This window comes from Brienomyrus brachyistius, chromosome 4 (assembly GCF_023856365.1).
Source record: "Brienomyrus brachyistius isolate T26 chromosome 4, BBRACH_0.4, whole genome shotgun sequence".
NCBI classification, from domain to species: domain Eukaryota; kingdom Metazoa; phylum Chordata; class Actinopteri; order Osteoglossiformes; family Mormyridae; genus Brienomyrus; species Brienomyrus brachyistius.
This window is the reverse complement of record NC_064536.1, coordinates 12808865-12832014: the sequence shown is the minus strand read 5'-3', so window position 1 is coordinate 12832014 and position 23150 is coordinate 12808865. Positions and strand designations below refer to the sequence as shown.

Genomic DNA, 23150 nt, shown 5'->3' with positions numbered 1-23150 from the left:
TCAGTCCTTTTCTGTCAGAATATGCAGCTCAGCTTCTAGTCAAGACATTTGTCGCTGCACAACTTGTCTACTGAAACTCTCTGCTAACAGGTCTCCCAGTGCATCTGATATACACTCAACCTAGACATTCTCATGTCACACTCCTCCTGGTCTCTCTTCACTTGCACCCTATTGGCACTTGCATCAAGTTCCAGTCCTGGATGCTGGCTAATAGGTCCCTCGGTGGACAGGCACCCATCTCCATCAAAAGGGAGACCTATGTCCCATCTCGGCCCCTTCGGCCAGCAGACCAGCGCTGCTTGGAGCTTCCTCCACCACGTAAGAAGTGTCACTCCAGACGGGTCTCATGTGCGTTTCCCTGAAGGTGGAACGAGCAGCCAAACCATGTCCAGTAATCAGACTTCCTCTCCACCTTCAAGAAATAACTCAAGATCCATCTGTTCCATGACATCTACTAACCTGATGTGTCCTTATGTTTTCCGAATGTTACACTATGTTCTTCCAATGCTGCTTACACTTGTACCTGGACATTCATTGGCAGCTCAGCCTAGCTGCACTCATGCACAGTCTACTCCTTGACAGCATGAATGTTTGCAATGTGCTCTTTGCTTCGCTTTGTAGGTCACCGTGCACAGAAGAGTCAGCTACATATGTAAATGTAAATGTCACAAATCTGCAATGCCACAACATCAGAACTCTTCCCTTGATGTTCAGACTAACGGTAAAAAACAGTTTATTTTTTATGTTATTTATTTATGAATTTTATCTCTTTTTAAGGTTTTGCCATTCCTTTTTGCGATCATCAATATCGAGAAAATCAACAATATTGCAAATCGTAACGGTAAAACTGTTTCTAGTTTTGGAATTTTCATCCCCTGAACCTATTTTAGGAAATTAAATCAAGGAACAGACGTGCATGTTTGCGTGGGTATGCATGTACTAGCTAACGATTGGAGATATGTCTGGTCAGTGGTCAGTTGATTGCAGATGCAGTGGTTTGAGGACGTTCGATTGCTAGGTTGCTCCATGCTGGCCAGAAGGAGAAAAAAAAAATGCAAGCTGTTGGCTGGAACTCTCCCAGGCTTACAGGATGATCATCCACACATCTACCTTGCAGCAGGCCCGAGCGAGCAGTAAAGATCTTTCACAGTTGGAATCTACACACCGCTAATCACAGAGTGGAAACATGTCATTGTATCTCAAGAGGAAAAAAAGGCATGTGGTGGCATGATGAAAGCCAGGCCCGGACCCTCGGGGATGCCAGAGTAGGCCTGGCTCAGCCTACCCCAAGCTGGGCCTGTTCCGAGGCTGGGCAAAATGCCAGCCCATATCTTTTTTATTACTGCAAATAGGAAGGAAGCAAGTCAAAAAAAATTTTTAGGAAGGACTTTTTGAAGACAAACAGGAGCCTCCAGTTTCTCAAGAAAACTTTGAGGCCTACATCTTAGAGCTCGAGTCAGGTCCAATCAAAGCAGCCCAAATGCCTCCTTTCTAGTTACTCCAGCAATTACATCAGCCACAAAATAAGCTGTACTCAGAAACAAAACGGTCAAAATTTGTACCTTTGCTTGTCACTGTCGCTGTACCCTTGTAATTGTACCTTTTAAGGTACAGAAATGGACTCTGTGGAGCATTCCAAAGGTACAAACTCATACCAGACAGATTCTGTCCCTTAGAGTCCATTTCTGTACCTTACAAGGTACAATTACCTACAGCTAAGGGTACAGTTGGCAATTTTTTAACCCTTTTTTCTGAGAGTGTGGGTAGAGAATCCTGACATCATAAACTGAACAGTAAGTTATGATTAGGTCACTTCAGGTCAACCATGTAGTACCATCTAGTGAACATCGGTTGCAGGCGCGGCGAGACGAACACCGCCTAACAGTCCCATGTGGCCACAAACACGCTTCTGCCGACAGCGAGGACGGACCCTATGCCGCCATGACGAATACCCAAACCCACCGGGAAGCCAGCATATGCTGAGGGGGGGGGGGGATTCGCTAGATCGATGGGTGACGTGTGCCTGGGATGATGGCTGGCCCCATGTCTCCCACCAGAAGTGCCTCTCTGCGGTTCTGGGTTCCAGCACTCTGGTGATGCTCCAATGTGAATTATTTAGCATGTTTTCATCAATAAGCCCTAGGTGCTGGTCCTCCTGGGTCTTCTGGAAGACGTCAGACCTAAAAATCCGGCATGAAGAAATAAGCATACCTCCATTTATATTAAGTAGTTGGAAGATGAATGGATGGATAGATGGATGGATGGATGGATGGATGGATGGATACAGTTTATAACAGTAGACATACTTAATTAGCTGCCCCCGCTATGTCACGATGTCACATATGGGTTAAATGCAGAGGACACATTTCATTGTGCACAGTGTCCTGCGCTGTGTCAACAATGACCACTGATCACCAAATTCTATGTTACTACCACCATTATGACTTCACTGTACTTTCATGGGAGGCTGGTGGAGTCATAACTGCATTGGGGGGAATGTACTGTAAACATGGCAACCATATGGTGTAGTTCTTGGAAGCAGGCTGACCAGCTGCTGATTCAGAGGATGACGAACGGCTCCAGAGCGACACGCGGAAGCCCGACATCACGAGCCTGATAAAATGTGATGGAGAGGAGAACGGGTCCGACCGGCTCTCTCGCCTGGCGATCTCACACCGAGTCACACTCAGTGGGCACGGAGCAGAAACCGTGAGTGAGAAATCCACTCTGCGCCCTCTCTCTCATTTCCCTGGCACACTGTGGCCAGGATGGCTCATCTCAGGCTGCTTATAGTCTATTTGCCACAGATCTATCTGCCGACCTTTCTGAGGGCCAATCATGCATCTGCCAATGAGTCTGGAGATAACTGCCAGTTTTCTGGGCTTGATCAAGCCTGTTTTTTTTTTTTGTGTAATCGCTGTTGTACCACACCCTCAACAGCCCATAAGCTTATGACCTTCTCGTCTGGATACAGACCGGTAGCCCTGCAGTGTCCTCCTTCATTTCATGAACGATCCTGCACGCCATCCTCAGCCCATCCCCAGTGATTCGGAATCACTCATCGGTGTGCTGCGTTAAGCCGTGAAAAGTCATATCTCTGTACACGCGCAGCCTTACACTGTCAACTCTTGTGCTAGGAGCAACTGAAATCTACACCCACAGAATTATTATTTTTCTATATATCAATTTTTCAGTTGCTTATCCAGGTGCAGGGCTGTGGGGTTGGTGCAAGTTTTCATGATGCTTATGATAATGTCACATATCTACATCTTATTTCACTCGTCAACACGTGTAATATTAAAACACAATACAGTTTCATTCAACAGAAAATTTGTAGAACTGCCATTGTTCATAAACGGAAGGAAATATCGAGGAACAGTTTTTCAGCATATACAGAACACGCACACAATATAATAATTTGAAGAAGTAGAAAGTTCAGGTTCAGAAAGTACAAATCCAGGCCATGATTTTGTTTCAACCAACCAGTTGCGCATGAACAGTCACATTCACAGAGTACTCAGCTGGATGGTTGAAACAAAACCTTGGTCTGGATTTCTGAATCTGAAATTTCCAACTCTGATAATTTGTGACATGAGTGTCCTGTCAGAGCTCTGCAGTGTTTTCACCTATAATGCGATAGTTAAAAAATATAAAATTCCAACTATAGATATGACAGCGATTTTGGGGGAAAAAAATGGGTTAAAGAATCTGGAAAGAATGATGTTCCGGATATAGAAATTTGCTTTGTCATTGATGTTTGATTGTCTTGATGGTGTGCCAAGTTGAATCCTTTCTGCCTGATGCTCTCACGATATCATATGTCCTCTCATTCCATTCAAAAACGCTATTATTTCAAGCTTCTTATCGATTCCTTTTTTTGCGCTGACTGCTTGGCTCTTTTGAACCAGGACATGTTTCGGGGCGTTAGATGAGAGTTTTTATTATAAAGGTTACAAATGCTGAAAAATAGCAAGACGACACTTATTAACATGAGCCATGAACATAAGCAGTAACTAGGTGTTTCAAGTCTGTGCGTTCCAGGTACTCTTAAGCGAGCTGGGCGATGCTCTCTCCGTTGATGAAATTGTACATAAACGAAAACATCACGCTGAATTGTAGTTGTTTTCTAATATGAATAATGAACGTTATAGGAGAACATACTGCATAATCGGCAGGTTGTGACTGCTGAGAAACACGCCAGCTGTTTCGGACATGGACAGTCACCAGGGGCCCCTCAGACCAGGGGCCTCACTGGAAGCTGCGCGGAAGCTGCGACGTGACGTCACGACGCCCAGCCGTCCCCCCGCAGCTGATTGGTCGCACTCGCCGCCCAATCGAAGAGAGGCTGCTCGCCGTCGCAAAGTTGTTAACCCCGTAGCGGAGTGCTCTTCTGCCTCGGTCAGCTTCTAATCTTCTTCAAATGACGGTCTTATTGCCCCCTCCTCCCTCCGCTTCATCTACATCACAGTTTACGGCTACGCGGAGGCTTACTAACCTCCAGGAAAAGCCGATCGCGGAATTTTTCCGAACGATGATCAGAATGGTGTTTAACACTTGGACTGCATGGCGTTTGCTGTCCGCGGAGCCCCGGCTGGCCGCCCTGCCTGCTCCCTTCCTCGTCTACGTTAAGAGGGATTGTCATCACCCACCCTGGCCGATCTGCTGGTAAGTTTCATTTTTCAAATGGCTTTTAACAGCCTTTTAATGATCGGTTGACTATATGAGTCTCTATGGAGGTAGCGCTAGCCGGCTAGCTAATTCCGCCCATGGTGTCGCGTCAATACTCGATTTTTGGCAAATTTGACAATAAAGTGATTCATTTCTCGTCTTTATATTTTTTTGCCTGGCCAAGGTGGGGTAATTCATTAGTATTTCCTTCTCCAAGCTTACGCTAATTCCTCTATGACCAAAAAGGAAAACTTCAATCAGTCCTGTTGGACTTTTTTTTACATCTCAATGTCCCCAGCGCAGTATGCGTAGTGGCGTTACACTGTTACAAAGTAATCTTTGTCTGGTTACTTGTTTCCAAACCATCCTCTTGTCGATTTCTATGCTTGCCTTTTTCATTAATACCACATCTGACTTGAAATCAAACTAATACGCAGATCACCAGCATACTGAGTAGTAGTTCTTTCTTTCTTTTTTGTGCTTACAAGACGGGGACTGCCCTTGCTGGGGTAGATAAAGGTGGAGGTTGACATATTTAGCGAGGCTTGCATTAAGTTATAACCCTGTGCATGATCCGTACATAGAGATCGCCGCCTTCATGTTTGATTGTCGTCCTTGCGATGTTGTTGTTTAGTTTTGTGGCTGATCAATTTTTTATTTCCTTGGTGGTCCACCGTGGACTGCTGTCATTTTGTTTCCTTATGGGTTTTAGGTCTCGTTTCACACGGTGGAGTGGGGGGGGTGCGATCTGCTTTTTGTTTGCATCCATCTGTGATGGTGGCGCTGTCGCCTATACGTCTACGTTTAAAATGTCTTTTTCCCACTTTAAACTCGCAGTAAATAGAAACGTGTTATTTATATACAAATTCAAAGGCACTACGTGTTGGCTTGGGATCATCTTGAGCTTAAGGGTTGGCTTTCCGGCGTTTTCTTTGCACTCTTTGCGTGATTATCGCGGGGATGCCCCTGGGTGAGACTAGCGCCCATGATCTAATTGTAGTTTATACAGTATTTAGTACAGGCGGGGCTACACGCTGTGTCTCTCTCGATCTGCAGTTTCCCATTTTCTTGAAAACCGTAAATAAAGGATGATGAAAGCGTCCCTTCTCCGGACTTTGGTTTTCGTTTAGTTGGGAATTAAATTTAATTCTGTAGATGCAGTATTTCGCGGTCGTGGCTAGAGCATAGATGACTGTTAGTTTCTTCTCCATGTAGATGGCTTCCCTGCCCTATCCTATTGGAAGGCTACTACTCCTCCGACGCTTCCTTTTATTATAAAAATATGCCCCCGTCAGTAGAATTTCCATCTATTTCCTACCCATCCCCCATCCAGCCCCGTTTTCTGTATCTGCTGTCTTTCTCCCGCAGTCCTTAAATTTGACCTAATTTAATTTGGTCAAGTCCTTAGTATACCAGAAACCCGACAATATTTTCCCTTATGACTGACGTTTCTAGAAACAAAGCGAACCTCAATCTTCCTTACTGCTGTTTAAGAACTAGTACTGTACAAGTAGTCTTGACTATTATCCATGTAGCTACGTCTTCTGGCAGAGTTAATGTAAAAAAAAATAAAAAACAGGTTATTAAAACGATTTGCCTATGTTTTCAACGTGCTGGTATTATTGTTAATGATTTTAAAATATCTCTCCGCTCCCCCACACCAGTCAGTGTTTGGTAAGTTTCCATGTACTTGAAGCCAAAAGAGTCTGTTCTAGGTGTCGCCCTAAATTAGCCTTAAATTGGTGCTGTCGGGGCGTGAAGTCGCTACGACAACACAAGTGAATGCGATTCCTGACTTGGTTGCCTGTCGCCGAGCACACGGTGTACAAAAGTACAGTTAAGGGGACTCTTAATTAAATTCACCCTCCTGCATACACCTGGCTTTATTGTTACATACTGTAAAATGAGGGACACAATCGATCCTTTTGAGGGTTTGGAGACTTGCAACCTCACCAGATGCCAGATTGGTTGTTATAACTTCTCCAGGAGCCTGATATTAAAATTCTCTAAAACGCATACCACGTTCGGTGGTGTGGCGTTAAGGCTAGAGCTGTCAGTCATTTTTTTTAATATATGGACGGTTGTCATGGAGATAATTGCAATTAACGTTTACCTTGCCTGTGAACTTTTATACTAGAATTGCTGGCAATAACATATACAACGTGGTATTTATCTCTAAAAGGGTTCCTTATGGGCTTAAAATTATTAGACGAAACAGCAGATAGAACATGAACAATGGAAATGAACAAAACAACACAGTGGGTTGTGACAGCAAAATACATCAGTATGTGCACCTCTTACTGACTAAGGATCATTTTGTTTAAAGCGACACCCTGTCATGTTGCCTACTGTATGCTACGGTTCCCCTTGTTGCTTAAATACTCATCCTGTCCAACCGTGCCATTGATGGCAGTCATGCCTGATCTCTACACCACCTGCACCGCTAGGTCTTCGGATGGTCTTTCCGGTTTCTCAATGGTTTTGCTTCAGTTTGATACGTGGTCACGCGAATGATGAGCTCCAGGTTCGGCGACGTGTTCTGGCCAACAGTCTGTGTCGTGCGTAGAGCTTGCGTGATCTTCACTGCTTTTCATTGATTGACATGGCTTCCACCCTTAAATGTCCAATAGCTGAGGTGGGTAATCTTGGGTCTAATACGTTCCAGTTTGGCATGTCACATTGGGCGGTTAATACTTTGGTAGTTTGGGCTTATGCTCCATCAATGATACACATGTAGGTTTTCAGTGAACTTTAATGACTGTTAACGCTATTCAGCCCAGTTCAGCCTTTTCACACGTACCATGGAACTGTTTGATATAGAGTCTTTACTTGGTTGTTAGATGCTTTAGCGAAGATCTCAACAATCGTTTACTGTGATCTAGCGGTTTCAGCAGCTCCTTTTCCGAATGATGTTTTTCGAGCACCCTGTTGCTTGCAAGTCTTAATTATCTCAAAAGCTAGTTTCATGAAATGTTCCGTGATGCGTAGGTCTGACGATATTATCCGAAGTAGATGTGCTGCCCGGTCGGATTAATATTCGTTCTCACATTGCTTTCAAAGGTGCAAGAAAAAATGTGGTGACTGTGGATTTCAGATAAGGAGGCTAAACGGCTCGTATTGTGTACAGATGCCTGCTGAGCAGAGTGAGATCGCATTGTCCTTCTGCGCCATTGTGCTGGGTGCAGCAGAGGATGTGCGTATCTGTCTTTGAGCCTTATCTGCATTTTTGTCACATGGCCATGGAAGGTAAGGAGGGGGTCCAGACTCCAGACACATGAGCATTACCGACCCACCTAGCAGATGGCATTTTCCTGTTTTTTTCTTCCCTCTCTCATTTTTCCTTCCAGAATAAACTGCAATTTGTGAATTATTTGAACCTACTTGCATGAGGTTGGAGTATCTTCTGGGTCCTAAACGGTTGACCGTCTGGCCCCGATTTCTGTCCAACACCCCAGAGTTACCTTCTTGACCTTTAGTTGCGTGTGACGTTAAATCGGTAAGGAAGCGAAGATGAAGTGCCTTCCCGTTTTCTTTCGCGATGAGCGATTCCGTGTTTTGCGTGTGTATTTATAGCCGAACATCGGCCCAGGTCACGTCAGCGGTTGGCCAAGCTCCGAATTTGCCGGTTTCTGGCTGGGGCCCAAAGCATTACACACAAAACCAGTACTTGGGTGGGTGGTGTGGGGGGGGGGGGAGTGAATCTACGGCCATTTCCAGTGCTGTGTGCATGTACAGTTTCGCCAAAGTAAGGAGGGTGAGGATTGCGACGAAATGGATTCGGCGGGTTTGCACGATCACGATGTTCTCTGTGTCCGATCTTGGCTGTGCTCCAGGATGTCTGTGCCCTGGGATATATGAGTCTGTGCTGCTCCACTAAACCTATGCACTGTAGGTTGAAGGTACATAAGCTACGTCTGTTTTAGTGCTTCTGTCCCAACCCAGTGGGACACATTAAAACGAGCCCCTTTGTTTGTAGGGTTTTTACTGGGCTTACTGTAAAATTGCAATGTGAGCCTTTGTTGTCAAACTATGAGGTAACTCTTCTTGTATCTCTGCTTTGTGGTCTCTGTATTACCCCGTCATTCACCCTATCAGATTACCCGTGATCTTCTGTGGGATCATCTGTGGGATCTTGTCTGGGATCTTCAGGTGCCGACATCTTGTTTCCATATTTGCAGTTCTCACTCGGTACTCTTCCTGCAGACAATACGTGCTTGTCCGTTCTAACGCATTCACTCACTTCCTCCAATAACGCTTTTACATCTCGAGAGCCTGTTCAGTGCGCTTCAGACAGCCCCTGTACAGATTCAAATTAATCCGTTTGGCCCCCTAAGCAACGAGCCATATCATGTTCCACGAACCTCTGCAGATTTGTATTTTAGCAATGGAACAATCGAAAATGAGAGAATTCCTGTTGGGACTGTGCTCTAAACGGCAGCAGATCGAGAGTGCAGATACCAGAGAATAACTGAAGTGGACTGAAATAAATGCATTTAAGCATTGACTTCACAGCAGTGATCTGAAGGGTTTTGTATGCACACATACACATAAAACCACTGTACATTTAGGTTTCCTTTACTGGCATGAATTACCGTGATGAATCGATATGATTAGGGATTTTGCTTTACCTGTATGCCTTTAATTACAAACCTAATTCTATTACAGGTAATTCAAATTTTTGGGCACAGACTAAAATAAAAATATATAAATACTGTATATGGAGGGTTGTTATAACTTCGTAACTGTTGGTAAGAAGATTACGTGCCGTTAACAGTGGTTCCCTCTCAAAACACTGCACAGCGATTCTAGCAGTGAACAATATTGCATAATTCGCTGCCCACTGAAACATTACAGCTGTTGTTTCAGCAATGCTACAGTACGGCGACGTGCCGCCCAGCACTTCATCATCTATATGAAATTACAGTATTGTACTCCGGTGCTAGGCCACTAGAACCTCCTTTTTTCTGGATCGCGGTGAGGTCTGTTTAAAAACCTGTCAGGTGTCTTATTGTGCGTTGAGCTAATCTGGTAAGTTGGCGTGTAAAACAATCACCTGACCCCATGGATGGATCAGCTATCCAGTTGCATCCAAGGAGGCTTCACCTTTTGGTTCGGCCTGAATTAATGTGTCGCTATAGGCCAACTTTTTGATCAAAGGTCTGTGTCAGATTTTTCAGTCGGAGATCCGGAACAATTTTCAATGACAAAACAGCATTTCATGAAGTTTAATGGATTAAGAATAACCTTCAATGTAGACATCAATTTATGACGAAAATGGAAACTTTAAAGCTTGCAGACCATTTTGACTGTCTATGTGCGGGGCGTGGGGGGGGTTATGGTGAGTTATGTGTGTGTGAAAGTTGGTGGTTCTACGTTTTGTATCTTTGTACTTTTAAACTGCGTTAAGCCTTCCGGCGGTAACCATATTGGTGTATGATGCATTATCGGCTGGGTCTGGATTGGTTTGCGGCTTGGTCCAGATCCGGACCAAAGTCCGGACTTTGAGGACCCCTGCTATAGGCGGTAATAATAATTGTGGCCAGTGTAAGAGCTTGTATCTGTTGTGGACCAAGCCGAACAACCTCCGACTTAATATTTAAGTCATGCATGTGAACAGAATGGACTGGTCACATTCTTTAACTGTTACACTTAGCTGACCAGCCAACGGAGGCGAAGTGAACAGAATGCCCCCCCACCCACCCTACATTTCATGGGCATGGGTGGTCTGTCAGGCCTGAAATTTATACCAAAAGTTTTCATCGCGCTAGCAGCACTTTGCCAGGTTAATGTCAGAACATGATGGTGAAATTAAAAGGTCGGAACACCCATTTATTAGTGCCTGCTTGTGCTCCTTATGCAATTGCAGTTACAACCAGGGGTGAAACTAAGATTTGGCTTGGCAACCCGGCAGGGTTGCCATGTTCAATCTGAAGAAATACAGGATGCCAAATTTGCCGTGAGTGGGTGGGTCCTATGTGCAAAATATGCACCGAAATAGCAGCCACACTTGCCTGTGGTAACAACACAGGCATCAGTCCCAGTGCATGCCCAGCCTTTAGGTTAGGGATGGGCAGCCTTATCCTTAAAGGGCCAGTGTGAATGCAGGTTCCTGGGATAACCTTTAGGTCAGCTGTTCAAACCCAGGTGTGAGGACTCTTCAGCCAATTAGTTTTCTAATTAGTGATCTAATTGGGGAGTTTCAACAAAAACCTGCATACACACCAGCCCTTTCTGGGTAAGATTGCCCTCCCCTGCTCTAGGGGCTGGCTAGTACCAGTATGCTTTCATCTGTGGGCTAATCTGGGTACCTTTTGCTGTCTTGGTTAATCTCCCCAGTCCCGCCCCAATTCTTTGTCACTTTGTGAAGGGGCGGAGTTTCACATACTGTGTAGGAAAAAGAGGTTCACAGAAGAGGTATGCCTGCTCTGTGCGAAATATACCTACTGTAGTTTTGAGGGCTTCAATTTTACGTGTTGTATGGTCAGTTCCCCAGAAGGGGGAGCTAATTAGCCTCAGATTCACAATTGAAATATACATCCCAGCAAACGCCCTGCTTCAGAAGGGAACAGGAGTCTTCAGCTGACTAAGTGTGTCTAAAGTGAGGTTTTTTCAGTTTAGGTTGGGTGCGAACTCCTGTATGACAGTTACTGCAGCGGTTAGCCTGCACTCGTTGGGTTCCGTTTGCTGGTGCAGCTGTGGTCTGCTGGCTGATTTACATAACCACAGCATTCAGACTGGTTGGGTTGGGTCAATACAAACTTTGTGCCTTTGCTGCATATCCTGCTAGTCTCTGTAAGTTTATGCCGCGAAGATATCAAGTGTGATTTTGTGTCGAAAAGCCTGTTACATTTAGGGGAAAGTGTAAGACTTCATTTTGGCTCCCAAAAAATAAATATAACCACCAGATCTGCAACCTTGCAATATTATTTGCATTCTTTTATTGTGTTTTGAAGGTGTGTTACTTGCACTCTCATATTGTGCTACAATCCACAAACCCACAAAAAAGTGTTTCCAGAAATCTAAGAATTCAGTTTTAAACTCATTCAGAATGCAGTTCTGACATCCATGCTTCTCGTTTTTTTCTACAGTTAACTAGGAGTTCTCCAGTAATGGATGACTTGTCAGTGAACCCGGAATGTTCCTCCGGATTAATAGCTCCCCAGTGGTTTCGCCTACTGGTCAGAGGTAAGAGTTATTCTGGTATATACAAGGTTGATCTGTTTCCCAAGTACTGAATCCAGGTGATGGTGTAGTTTGTACAAACATCAGCTGTTTCTCTGTGTTCAGATGGTAGATGTTGGTCACCTCTGTGAGACCCAAGATTTTAGCGGTTTAATCATAAGTAACATTCACAGCTCCAGGCATTTAGAAATGCCTGACCAGGGTCAGTCTGGACCATGAAATTTGTTTGTCCACTCATCAGGTATAATTATAGGCAGATTTAAAAGCTTTTGTTGACGTTGATACGGTTGTTGCTGTTTGTATTACACATTTGGGGAAAAACGTAATTCAATTCCCAGCATTTAAGAGGTTCAGTAAGCATGCTGTGCGTGGAGGAAAGGTGTAATGCTCGTTTGCCCAGAAATTGTTTTTATCTTCTGAACCTATGAAATCTCTACTTTTTGGAGGGATTCAGATCTTACTCCATTCTGTGTAATTATCTATATATTCTCTCCATGTCATGCATTTCGCTGATTGGTGTCTCTGAAATCAAGGCTCTCGAGTTTCATCAAAAGTTTGGAGTGAGATTACATTAGGGCCGAAACGTGTGTCTGACGATCAATGCGTGACACTAGAGAGCCCTGCCTACCGCGTTCATCGGATCTTGCCTTTACTCTTCCACCTTGTCTGCGCTCCATCTGTGTTCGCATCCATGCGTTGTGTTTTCCTGCACAGCACCCTTTGCTGCCAGTGATGGGTCCCAGGCATCCTTCAACCCCACACTTGACAATGATTTGTTAGATGGAGGGTCAGTTTTTGTTTTCATCTCCGTAACTTGGAGGGAGATTTTGTTATTTCGTGGAATTGGACTAAAGTTGTTCAGGTTTCAGTTCTAATGATTTACTCAAGTTATCAAACGCCGGCGACTAGTGGTCTTCTTTTTTTAACTGCATTATTGAATATTTCTCTTCAATTTTGAAGTTGTCCGAGGGGGTGTAATGCTAAATGGCACCAGATGAGGGAGACATTTCCGAATATTGCGACGCCGCATGGACACTAACCCTTCAAGATGGAATTTGTAACTGTAAATCTGCAGAAATGTTTTCTCTGTCGCCGTCATGCTATATAGTAGGTGACTACTAGCTAATATTGAGACGGCACGTTTTTAATGTAGTATTTAGCGAGCTCGTGAATTCGTGAGTGACGCATGCCTAGGCATGTGCAAGAATTGGAAATTTCCTAAGTTGGTATATGTAATAATAAGTGATCTGCTATTATTAGTGTATTACATTGCACAGCTCATAATTTAGGATGTTTGGAAATAACTTTTCAGGTCGTAAGAAAAATGATACATTGGAATAATTACGAGAAAGGAAATTAAGACAGAGTGAGACCCGCGTCTCCACAACTAGGATGAGAGTCGCAGGTATGAATAAATGGGGTGACGGTCTGGGATGCATGTTTATGATGATCGCGGCGCGCATCCTCACGAGCTCTCTCGGACGGGTGGAGGGGGCGTCTTTCGCCGCGCGTGCGACAGTGCGGGGAGCGCCCCCTCCTCCCCCCCCCCCTCCGAAGCGAGCGCGCACGCGCTTGGGGCCGTGCGGGAATGGCTGCCGGCTGGTCTGGGGGTTGGGCCGCTCCTAGCGAACGGAGAGTTAAAGAGTTTTTAATGTCCGCCATGTTGGCCATGGCGTATTGAACCAGGGAGAGAGGGGAACGACTGTAAAAAAAAAAGAGACCGAAAGAGAGCGACCAAGATCCGGGCCTTTCGGGCTCCTCTCGCATCGCCGTTTGCGTGTGTGTATATTTACCAGTCGAACAAGTGACTGTCGGAGATCGCCACAGACCCATCCATGAGAACTCTAACTGGGACAGTTGTGAATTATAGGGGATCGGATAGATTTATTCTGCATCTCGAATTATAAAAAATGAGTAAATTGTCGTTTCGGGCACGGGCGCTGGACGCTTCCAAGCCTCTACCCGTCTTCCGCTGCGAGGACTTACCCGACCTGCACGAATATGCCTCAATTAACCGGGCAGTGCCGCAGATGCCGACTGGGATGGAGAAAGAGGAGGAATCGGTACGTTACACGGTTACAAAAAAACCTACAGTTTGCAGTATAGCCCGATTTTCGCATTATCGGGGGCGCCCCTCTCTTGTCTGCGCAAGTTTGCACAAAATGGCCGCCGTTTCTCCTTCTCGCAGAAAGACGCTATTTCGCCGTTCAGACACCGACCCGGGTCGATTTAGCGGTCATTTTCCGAAAGAATGAGGCGTACTGGTTCTGAAATGTGTGCTTGGTGCCGGTTGTCACGGTCCATTTCGCTTGGAAACGATTTACAAAGTACAAAGGGATCACGTGACCACGCCGAAATCCGCCATTTTGTTCAAGACTCCGTTTCCCCCCCTTTGGGTGGGCCGTGCAGCGACGCCGGCGGTGGACGCTGGGTGGCGCCAGAGAGCCGGCGTAGAGTCCACGCAGTTGGGCCGGCCCTCGCCCGAGTGACAGCTAGCGTGCGCGGCCGCAAGCCTGTCCGGGAGCTGCTTGCCGAGTAACTAACCGCCTTGCCGGGCAACTGCTACCCAGTAGAACGATAAGCAGGCCTTTGATAATCGAGTCTGCCTGTTTTAAAGGTGCGGGGATACTGGAAAAGTAATCATGGTTATTTCGGCCGCTCGCCCGCCGGGGTCTGTGTTGGCCTCGGTGATCCCACAGTCGCTGTGTAGTAACGCGCCGTTTTCGTTTGGCTACCTGAGGGTTCTGTAATAAGTGTGTAGATGAGGCTGTCATGCGTTTTTCATTTTTTGGGCAAATCTCTCTGGCCAGTTGCTGTCAATATTTTAGTAATATTCTTTTTGTCGTTACTCCATGGTGATGAGAGGTTACACCCCCTTCCCTTTTCATGGTGGCGGTCCCGAAGCGGTTGGCTGATCGCTACTCCCCCGTAAACTTAAGCGCTGCCGGCCCGTCCGCTCACTGTCAGCAGCCCGCTTGGAGAAAGTCTCCGTGGTTGTGGTGGCGGCCGGGCCATTGAAACCCTCTTACTGCCGTTTGCTGTAACCTCTCTGGCATTACCAAACGGCGATACAAACTTGTCTCTCTGGCTTCAAATACGTTCTCGGCCATTGAACACCGCCAGCTGTTATTGATGTGATACTAGTGTCACTTTTACGCTAACGAATGGTATTTTTTGTATGTGTTTCAAAAACATCCAGTGTCACTTACTGTTAGTCGCTAAACTAGATATTGCCCAAAATAATGTACATTAATGCTTATACTTTATAAATATGGCTGCATGTGGATGAGCTTGTCCATTGTAAGTTATCGAAATCTAATGAAAGTTTTCTCATCGCCTGTGTGTGCAGTGTGCGTCTGGCAAGCTGTAGGGTCCGGTATTTTCCAACTGCCAACCATAAAACATGCACATTGGACTTAACTTTACACACTTTATAGGAGACTAATTATTTGAAGGGCCACACTGCGAGTTCACCACCTTCAGTCCATTCGAAAGTGGCATTAGTTTTCCTGTCCTTGTTGGTTTTGTGCTGCGAGGAAACCCTGTAAAGACTTAGTGTAGTGTTACTTCATTGATTGGACAAGAAATCAGGTGAATATGGAGTGTGACTTGGTATATAGAAATGTGTGGCTTTCTAGAGGGAGTCTTTAAAGATGCTTGTGACTGTGTAGTCTGCAGGCTTCAGGGTGTGACATAAAGACGCTGTTATCTGTCTCCGCTGGTACTGGCTGTTCTGTTTTGGTGATACTCATTTAAAAAGGGCAGCTTAATGATGGGGGGGAAAACTGGGTAATCAAAAGCCATATGTTGTCAGACAGGAGCTGATAATACTGGCACATGTATTACAAAAGGATTTAAAATTTGAATTTGGACCAGGGTAAGCCATAGTTTTAATTAAGAAGCACAAATATTAGTGCGTTTTAGTCTCTGTATTTGTGCTTGTGTGATTGGTTGGTGTAGTGTTGAATTTTGGAAGCAAAATGGGGGGATTCGTTCATGTGTGTAAGTTCTAGACACACTTTGTTCTCATTTGTGCTACAGCAGTATGGTTTTTCGTGATGCTCATTGGTGCATCAAATGTTTTTTGAATTTGTATTGCTGTGGAGCCTTTTAATGATCTCTTAACTCTTATGTTCACCACTGTAACTGGCAAATGGGGTACATGAGTATGAGCCCTGAGTATGTAGGGTTTGGATGCTTTGTGAGCGGGGGGGGTCCCTGATATAGCTGTCTGTTTAATACCCTCATGGCTGTTATGCAAGTGGATGGGGTCCTTAGCCCAATGCATCTTGGCACACTGTTTCCTCATCCGGGTGTATGAGAGGTCAATCTGGTGGACCAGGTGGCTGTCTACAGGACAGACAGCAGCAGTGATGATGGAGTCTGAGTTGACTTTTAAGGACATCCCCTGGGCCTTTTCTCTTCCCTGCAAATACAAGTATGGCAGGTACAGGTGACTTTAGACTGAATTGCCAGGTATTTGTGCGTGGACCTTGCTGATGGACCTACCTAAGCATTCTGCCATAATCAGGGTAGGGATGCCTACCTTTCGCTTTGGTAGAAGTGTTTCGTAAGGTGCCATATTTCTTATACCTGCGGTATGGTGAAGTGGTACCAAGAAATGAGAGTTTTGTTGTGTTTGTGAGAGATGTGAAGTGCCTCTGGTGCTGCTTTGGAGCTTGGTGTCCTGTCACATCACAGGTTTAGCCTGTGAATCACAGAGAGGATAATTATTTATGAGTGTTTGGTCTATGTCGTGCCAGCGCTGTGACTGTCTCCTCACGTTTAAGGACCATGCACTATGAATAGATTCGTTGAGTGTGTTTTACGGCCCCGGTTTTGCGCAGAACTAAATAGTGCCAAATGCTTTCTTGGGCTTTTTAATATCTCTGAGCGTGGACTAATTAATTCAAACAGCACGGCAGTGTTTGCAGCGCTAGGGTGTTCACTTAAATATTAGCTGTGTTATATTTGGTTAACGAGGAGGCTGCCTTTAACTTGCATTGTCCCAGATGCATGCACCTTGATTTTCTCTCCTGCAGTCTTTGAAGCGCGGCAGATTGGCAGCTTCTAGTTTAATTTTTTTGGATATGTGTGTCCAGTGTTATGCATTTTGAAGTTCTGGTGGCAAGTAAGTGAACTTGATTCTGCCAGATGCATCGGTTCAGCATAATTTTGAAATGGGACGTAAGCTATTTATTGGACAGATTGTTGCGCCGATACTGGGGGTGTGGAAGAAAATGTTTTCGGGCTGAAGGACACTTGAAATTGGTTGTGTACGTCCGGCTCTCTCTAAGCGTTGTCAGTGGATGCTTTGAAAGAGGTATTTTTTTATGTTTTTATGTTTGGTCTTAAATGGCCAGTCCTTTAGCCTTCCGCAAAGAAACGTTTTATTTATCAGTTTCCCAGTTTTAAGTACCGCATGGGTGAAATGTTCTCCTACCTTTGGCTCTTCATGACCATACCATCTTGCTCATATTAGCCTGCGCGACACAGAGCCCTCGTTCATGCCTCTGTCTCTGCCGAATGTTAAAGCACGTGAATGGAGTTTGGTGTTTTCACAGAGTAGCGGTGTGCGTGAGGTGGGGTGCTTGGTCTTTCCCAATTTTTTTTTTTTTTGAGAAAAATCTGATATTACTTTTATTACTCATGATGCCATTTAACTTGTTCTATTTTTAGCCCAGGAGCATGGGATGCTTTAGGGCCAGAGCTCGGCTTCAGTTTGTTGACCTGCCAGTGGGGGAGGGGCGTCAGGCCCAGCTCCCACGCATGTTGACATTGTGCTGAGTCACCCGCATGCATGTTTAAATTAGAGAGAGTAGTGTGGTACCCCTGGGCCCACTGCACCTGAATGCAGAGACTCTCAGCTGGGGCTGCGTCTCCTCTGATGGGGGCAGACTTGATAACGGCCCTTAAGATGAGTTGTTTGCTCAGGTTTTTCCCCAAACATTTGCAAAGTAATCTGTATTCTTTGTGCTCATTCTGCCAGATTTAATACCTCGCCCTTTATTTTCTATGGTGTGATAGAATGTTTTGGTTCTCTTGCAGCTGGAATCAGTTTTAATACCTGTATTTGTAACTGGGTTAATAAAATTGTTTGTTTTGAATTAGTGGAGCCATTTTTGTTGTAATCATGCCAGTTGCCATCTGTTTCCATACCATTTATTAAACTGCACTAGTACCTTACAACTGGTGTGTCTGTGCATCAGCAAGTGGAACTGGGCTGCTCTGTCTCCAAGACTGATTTGTTATTGTGCTACGTCTGTGATGTTAACTGTTGAGGTGAGCCCCATTTTAAAGGAGTCTCCATCATAACATTAATAACAAAAGTTGTTCCTCACCAGACAATTGAAAGTTGTTTTTCTGAAAGGTTCAGCCTCTGAAGTCCTTGGGCATCCATTTCAAATCCTCTCATGTGCCTCATGATTGTATTCCCTGTGACTTAAAATATCCTCGATCCTTGAAACAGAAAATGAGGCTAATTTTATCACATGCGTATATATTTTAAGTGCTGTTCTCTTTAAATAAACCTATCCTTGTCTAGTAGACTTTCTGTAGGAGTGAATTCATTTAGGTGGCACAGGGTTGTTTTTATTCCTGTCTCTTGATTTATCCGAAAGGTTTATGGCACTTCTGCTGGTTCAGAACATTCTCAGATGTGAGAAAGTTGACTGTCTTCACCACTCTTGGTTTTGTTATGGAATCGGCTGCTGGTTCTGTCCTGGGTGACGTATTTGATGTTGATTTGTTTCCTGCTGGTCATGCGCATCTGTGTGCGGTTGTGTAGTCAGCCTGTGAGATCCCTCCTCCTTAAGCTCCTTCAGCTGCTTTGCTTGTAACAACAAGGTGCTTAGACTTGCCCATACCCAGGGGGGTTGGGCAGCCAGTTGACCTTGAACCCCCCCAGAGGTTTTCTTTTTTCCCCCCTACTTGGGAGTTTTTTGGGTCCTCTCCTCCATTGTCATTGTCTTTCATTTCTTTGTCTTCCTTTTCCCTTGTTTTTGTATTATTCGGTCTTAATGATGTTGTATCATAACACACCCATGTAAAGCGCCTTGGGGTTCTATTGTTGTGAAAGGCACTATATAAAATTGAACTGAAGGTGGCAGGTGTATCCCAGTCTCCTGAACTGTTTGACATTATTAATGTTTCTGAATTTATGAGGTTTTATCTGGAAGCAGTGTGGTGTTTAACCACATCTCTGTGGTCTCCATCCCTTTCCCCATGCTTTGCTTACTAAGACTTTGTAGGAAACGCATCGAGTTTGAACTTGGTGACTAGTTAGTTTTGGTCCCCTATAGGTGTGTGTCCGGGCATTTTCTCCTAATTAGAATTCATTGCAGAATTGTAAAGAGAAATGCTCTTATTCCCAACTGTTACTTTTCCTACAGTGGTGCATGTGCATTTTCAGCAGGGTTATATATAATTCCCTGTTATTTACTGAAGGCGGCTATTCATCTAGTTGGGTCAGTGGAAAATAGGGGCAGTGGGTCGAGAAGGGGGTCTGAACTGAGCTGGTGGCTTTTCATAGTTACTCCCTCAAACATTGAGAATAATGGCTCATAATGTACCATTGTGTTGCAATGTACTAGTGTGCTATAACTAACATAATGTTATATGCTGGTAATACTGTAATGTTGGTATTGGGGTTGGTATATTCTGTAATATGCAACTACCAGTAGAAAACATTCTAAAAATCTAACACATCTCATAAAACGTGTATTAAATTTTTGCTGTTTCTGCAGACTAGAACTGCTCTGTGGAGTGAACATTATCTAGCTTGAAAGCCTCTTGACTACAATGGTGCATTGTATTGATATAAATTTATTTCACACTGCCACTTGAATGTTCGCCTCCTTGCCTGCAAACAGTGGCACTGCCCTCCATGTCCTCTAGTTCACCTCGGCATTCTCCTTATGGCCTAGCAGTGACCCCTGCTCTGGAAGATGTCATTGGTCTCCTTTTTTGTCAATCCCTGTTGCATCTTGAGACGCAAGCGAGCCTAAGCAAGTTCTGTTTGTGATCTTGCAGTTGATCATCAGTCAGTCACATGACCACATGAATATTGTGAGGCTGTTTTTATTTCTTTCTATCAGTTTCCCCCTGTGGGTAATGCTCTAAAGAATGACCAGTTTCACACAAGGCTTAGCAGATGCTCTTACAGTGGCTGACTGGGGGGCGAGTGTGGGCGTGAGAGCCGTTAGTGATTAGCTGCTGCGGTAGTCTAGTTTATCATTTTTTTTGTGGGTTCAGACCTCAAACTTTATTTTTAACCTTATAGATCTCTCTGAACCACTGCGCCTCCTCCAAAGTTCTGATATTTGAACTTCTTAGTCAAAAGTAAAAACCATATTGTTGGAAAATTTAGATTTAGTTAAGGCTAATGATGTAGCATCATTGATATGTGAAATCTGCACTCTTTGGGCAACACTTTGTGGGTTTTCCTCTCTCTCTCTGGGCTTCTCCCTCACACTTGGCCAGTCTGTTGATTGGTATGTGCCTGCTCAGCAATGCTTCCCCACTGTCCTGGACTTGCCCCCTGTAGGGATCTCTGGTGTTTCCTCCTGACTATGGATGTCTGCCAGGCGGCTGGACCATGCCGTCTCTAAACTGCGTCTCCCAGGAAGTCTCTCAGCACTGGCTGTCACATGTCCCCAAAGCCTGAGTTCACCCTGCCAGCTCCGATCTCACTGTGACTTTAACCTGCAGTCCCTCATTTGCCCCCTGCTCTGCTGTTGTTCCTGTTCCCCATGTGGTCATATTTAATTTAATGTTACTGCTGTTCTATACATGGGAGCAATGTCTAAAGGCAATTGCAAGTAAACGTCAGCCTTACAGGAACCAAACGGTTTTTAAAACGTTCCCTTCCTATTTCAATTGTTTCATAGAAATTTAGCTATAAAAGCATGTGGTTTCTGCAGCCTATGGACTGGTCACATCCATGGCATAAAAATGTCCTATCCAGAAAGCAAGACCCCCCCCCAGATCTTTAGATCTTCTTCAGATCTATAGTTGTCTCTTCATGTCATACATAATTTATTTATGCATTTTGAGGATTTTGTCTATATTCAGACCAAGTGCTGAAAGGAGATGCAATTTGTCTGATGCAAAGCTTGTCCATTCTCTGAGGTATTTTATTTGCCAGTATGAATCAACATGCCACATCCTTAATGATGGAATTGCCCATAAAATACAGTATCTCAGGTTGATATTTGTGTTAAAAGTTTTTGGCCATTGCAACTGGCCAGAGTTGGCTTGTTGCAAAGCATTATGGGATAAAATTGTGCTAGAAATATGGGATGGTTACCATGGCAGCCGCTGTCCTGCCTCTGCCCATGTGCCAGTGTCTAGTACCTTGCAGGTGGGGAATTGGGGTTGCCTATAAATAGTTTTTTCCTCTGATTTCTCTCTGGTGTCCTGAAACACTCCGTCTGCATCCTATTTGTTCAGTGTTTATATCCACATTTTCTCAAAATGGCTTTACATTAAAATCATAGTTCCGAAGTTTAAAAAGCTGGTTGCTCTTCCTAATTTGTCCCAGCAGGAGAATGGCTGTTTGAATGCTGTGAATGAGGTGGTGGATCTAGCCCGAGCTCAAAGCAGCCGCTGTCCTCTGTTGACACCCTTTGTGTTGGTGCTGTAGTCTGGTCCGGAGGCCCCACGTGTATGTCTCAGTTACGGGCAGCCTTGTTCATCACCCTGAAATACTCCCTACTGGCGACACCCATGCACACCTGGCCCAGGCGCAAGCCAGCAGCCTCTTGAGTGTTCGTCTTAAGTGAATAATCGCTGAATTCAGCATCGCCAGTTCGGCCAGCCGGTGTGCACTGTTTATTTCCACTTTGCCCTAGATTATCATGACACGACACCATAAAAACTTCCCGTCGAGTCCCAAAGACTCCTGGGCCGAGTTCTTGCTGTCGGGCTGTGCTGCTGAAGCTCCATGTCCGAAAGCAGCCGTCCGCCCACGCGGTTCAAAGCTCTAATTTCCCAGAAGGTCCCTGGTAGCCTGGTGATGGGCTTGTGAGTTTGTCTGTTGTGACCAGAGAGCAGTTGTGCCAGATGTCTATTCCCACAGATCAGGTTCTCTCTTGCTCTGTGTAGCCGGTATATGCATGTCTATCGGGTCTATTGTAGATAGTGTCCGTGTGTGATGTATGACATAAAGCCTTGAGTGGTGGTATTTGTAGGCACCAAATGAATGCTCAGGCTCTTGAGCTGTTTCACAACAGTCCTGGGCTTGTTGATGTCCCAGTGACTCACGGCGAGTCCCGTTCCCCGCTGTATTTCTGGAATTGGGCTTTTTTGTTATGCTGAGCAATTGACACACCAGGGCTCCCAGTCAGTCTCCCTTGGTTGCACTTTAATCTCCAGGAGTTTTTATCTGCCATTTTTAATAATTTCATGCACAGATGAGGTTTGAACATTTTGTACTTCACATTCATAGGGGCCTCACATTTTAATTCTGCCATTTGGCGTGCAGTTGAGCCGCTAAAAGCCACTGGTTTCTTGGAGGTAGGCGCAATCAATTTCTTCCAGTTTTTTTTGTCTCATTGGCAGAAGTCGGTTTGATTCCTTCTGTAAAATACAACTCGTAACCCTTTGACAATGCACTACAGAAAATAAATTTGGGAATTCAAGACTATTAACATTTAAATGAGCTTTAATTTCAGCATCCTTGATTAAATGCCAAATCGTCAGTGCGGTTATTTTAAAAAGGCTTTCCCTTTCATGTAAATGTCAGATTTAACCGATTGGCTACAGTAATAGTATTTTGTTTTGGCCTTGCTTGTTCATTGAATTTTCTTAGCTCGTAGCTGTTCTTTTTTCAATATTCATCGTCATGGAGGGGGAGAAATTGGACCAGTTTTTATACTTGGGCGACTCTGGAATCCTGTGTTCCTTGGTAAGGCCGTGGGCTTGAGACAGGCATGTGCCGAAGCCAGGCATTCGCTCATGGTGGACATGCATGGGGGTTGATGGCTAGGCCGATTTTTGGTAGCCCAGACCATGGTGCAGAATGCTCAAAAATGTATTTTCTTTTTTTTTGATTAAATGGATATCACAGCAAAGTGCAACAATTTTTTGTGAAGAAAAGCATTTGGTTTTGAGGTGTGTTGTGTTGCCGTTTTGCATGTGAACATTTTCTGCAGTCGGATTTCATATGGAGCGTCTTGTTTAGCAGCAGAGCCCTTTAGTGTATCTTTTCTCAGCTTAGCTCCTTTTTTGGTCGTTTTAACATGGCATGACTGTCTCTGCTGTTGTCCTCCAGGGCTTGGGTGTGTTGTTTTTCTCTTTCC

At 44.8% G+C, this 23150-nt stretch overlaps 1 protein-coding gene across 3 annotated transcripts in view; it reads left to right on the top strand.

Annotated features, from left to right (window-relative positions):
* Positions 1–4359: 4359 nt before the first annotated feature.
* Positions 4360–23150, top strand: part of LOC125740106 (enhancer of polycomb homolog 1-like) — a 30684-nt gene continuing 11893 nt past the window's right edge. The window contains exons 1-2 of one of the 3 annotated variants that reach the window (XM_049010909.1): positions 4360–4665; positions 11757–11853. Coding sequence is in view for 1 of the 3 variants with exons in the window: in XM_049010908.1 (XP_048866865.1) it covers positions 13761–13913 (153 nt within the window). In the remaining 2 variants the exon portion in view is untranslated. Of the gene's footprint in view, positions 4666–11756; positions 11854–13415; positions 13914–23150 lie in introns of those variants that run through there. The other 2 variants (XM_049010910.1, XM_049010908.1) reach the window with 2 other exon arrangements.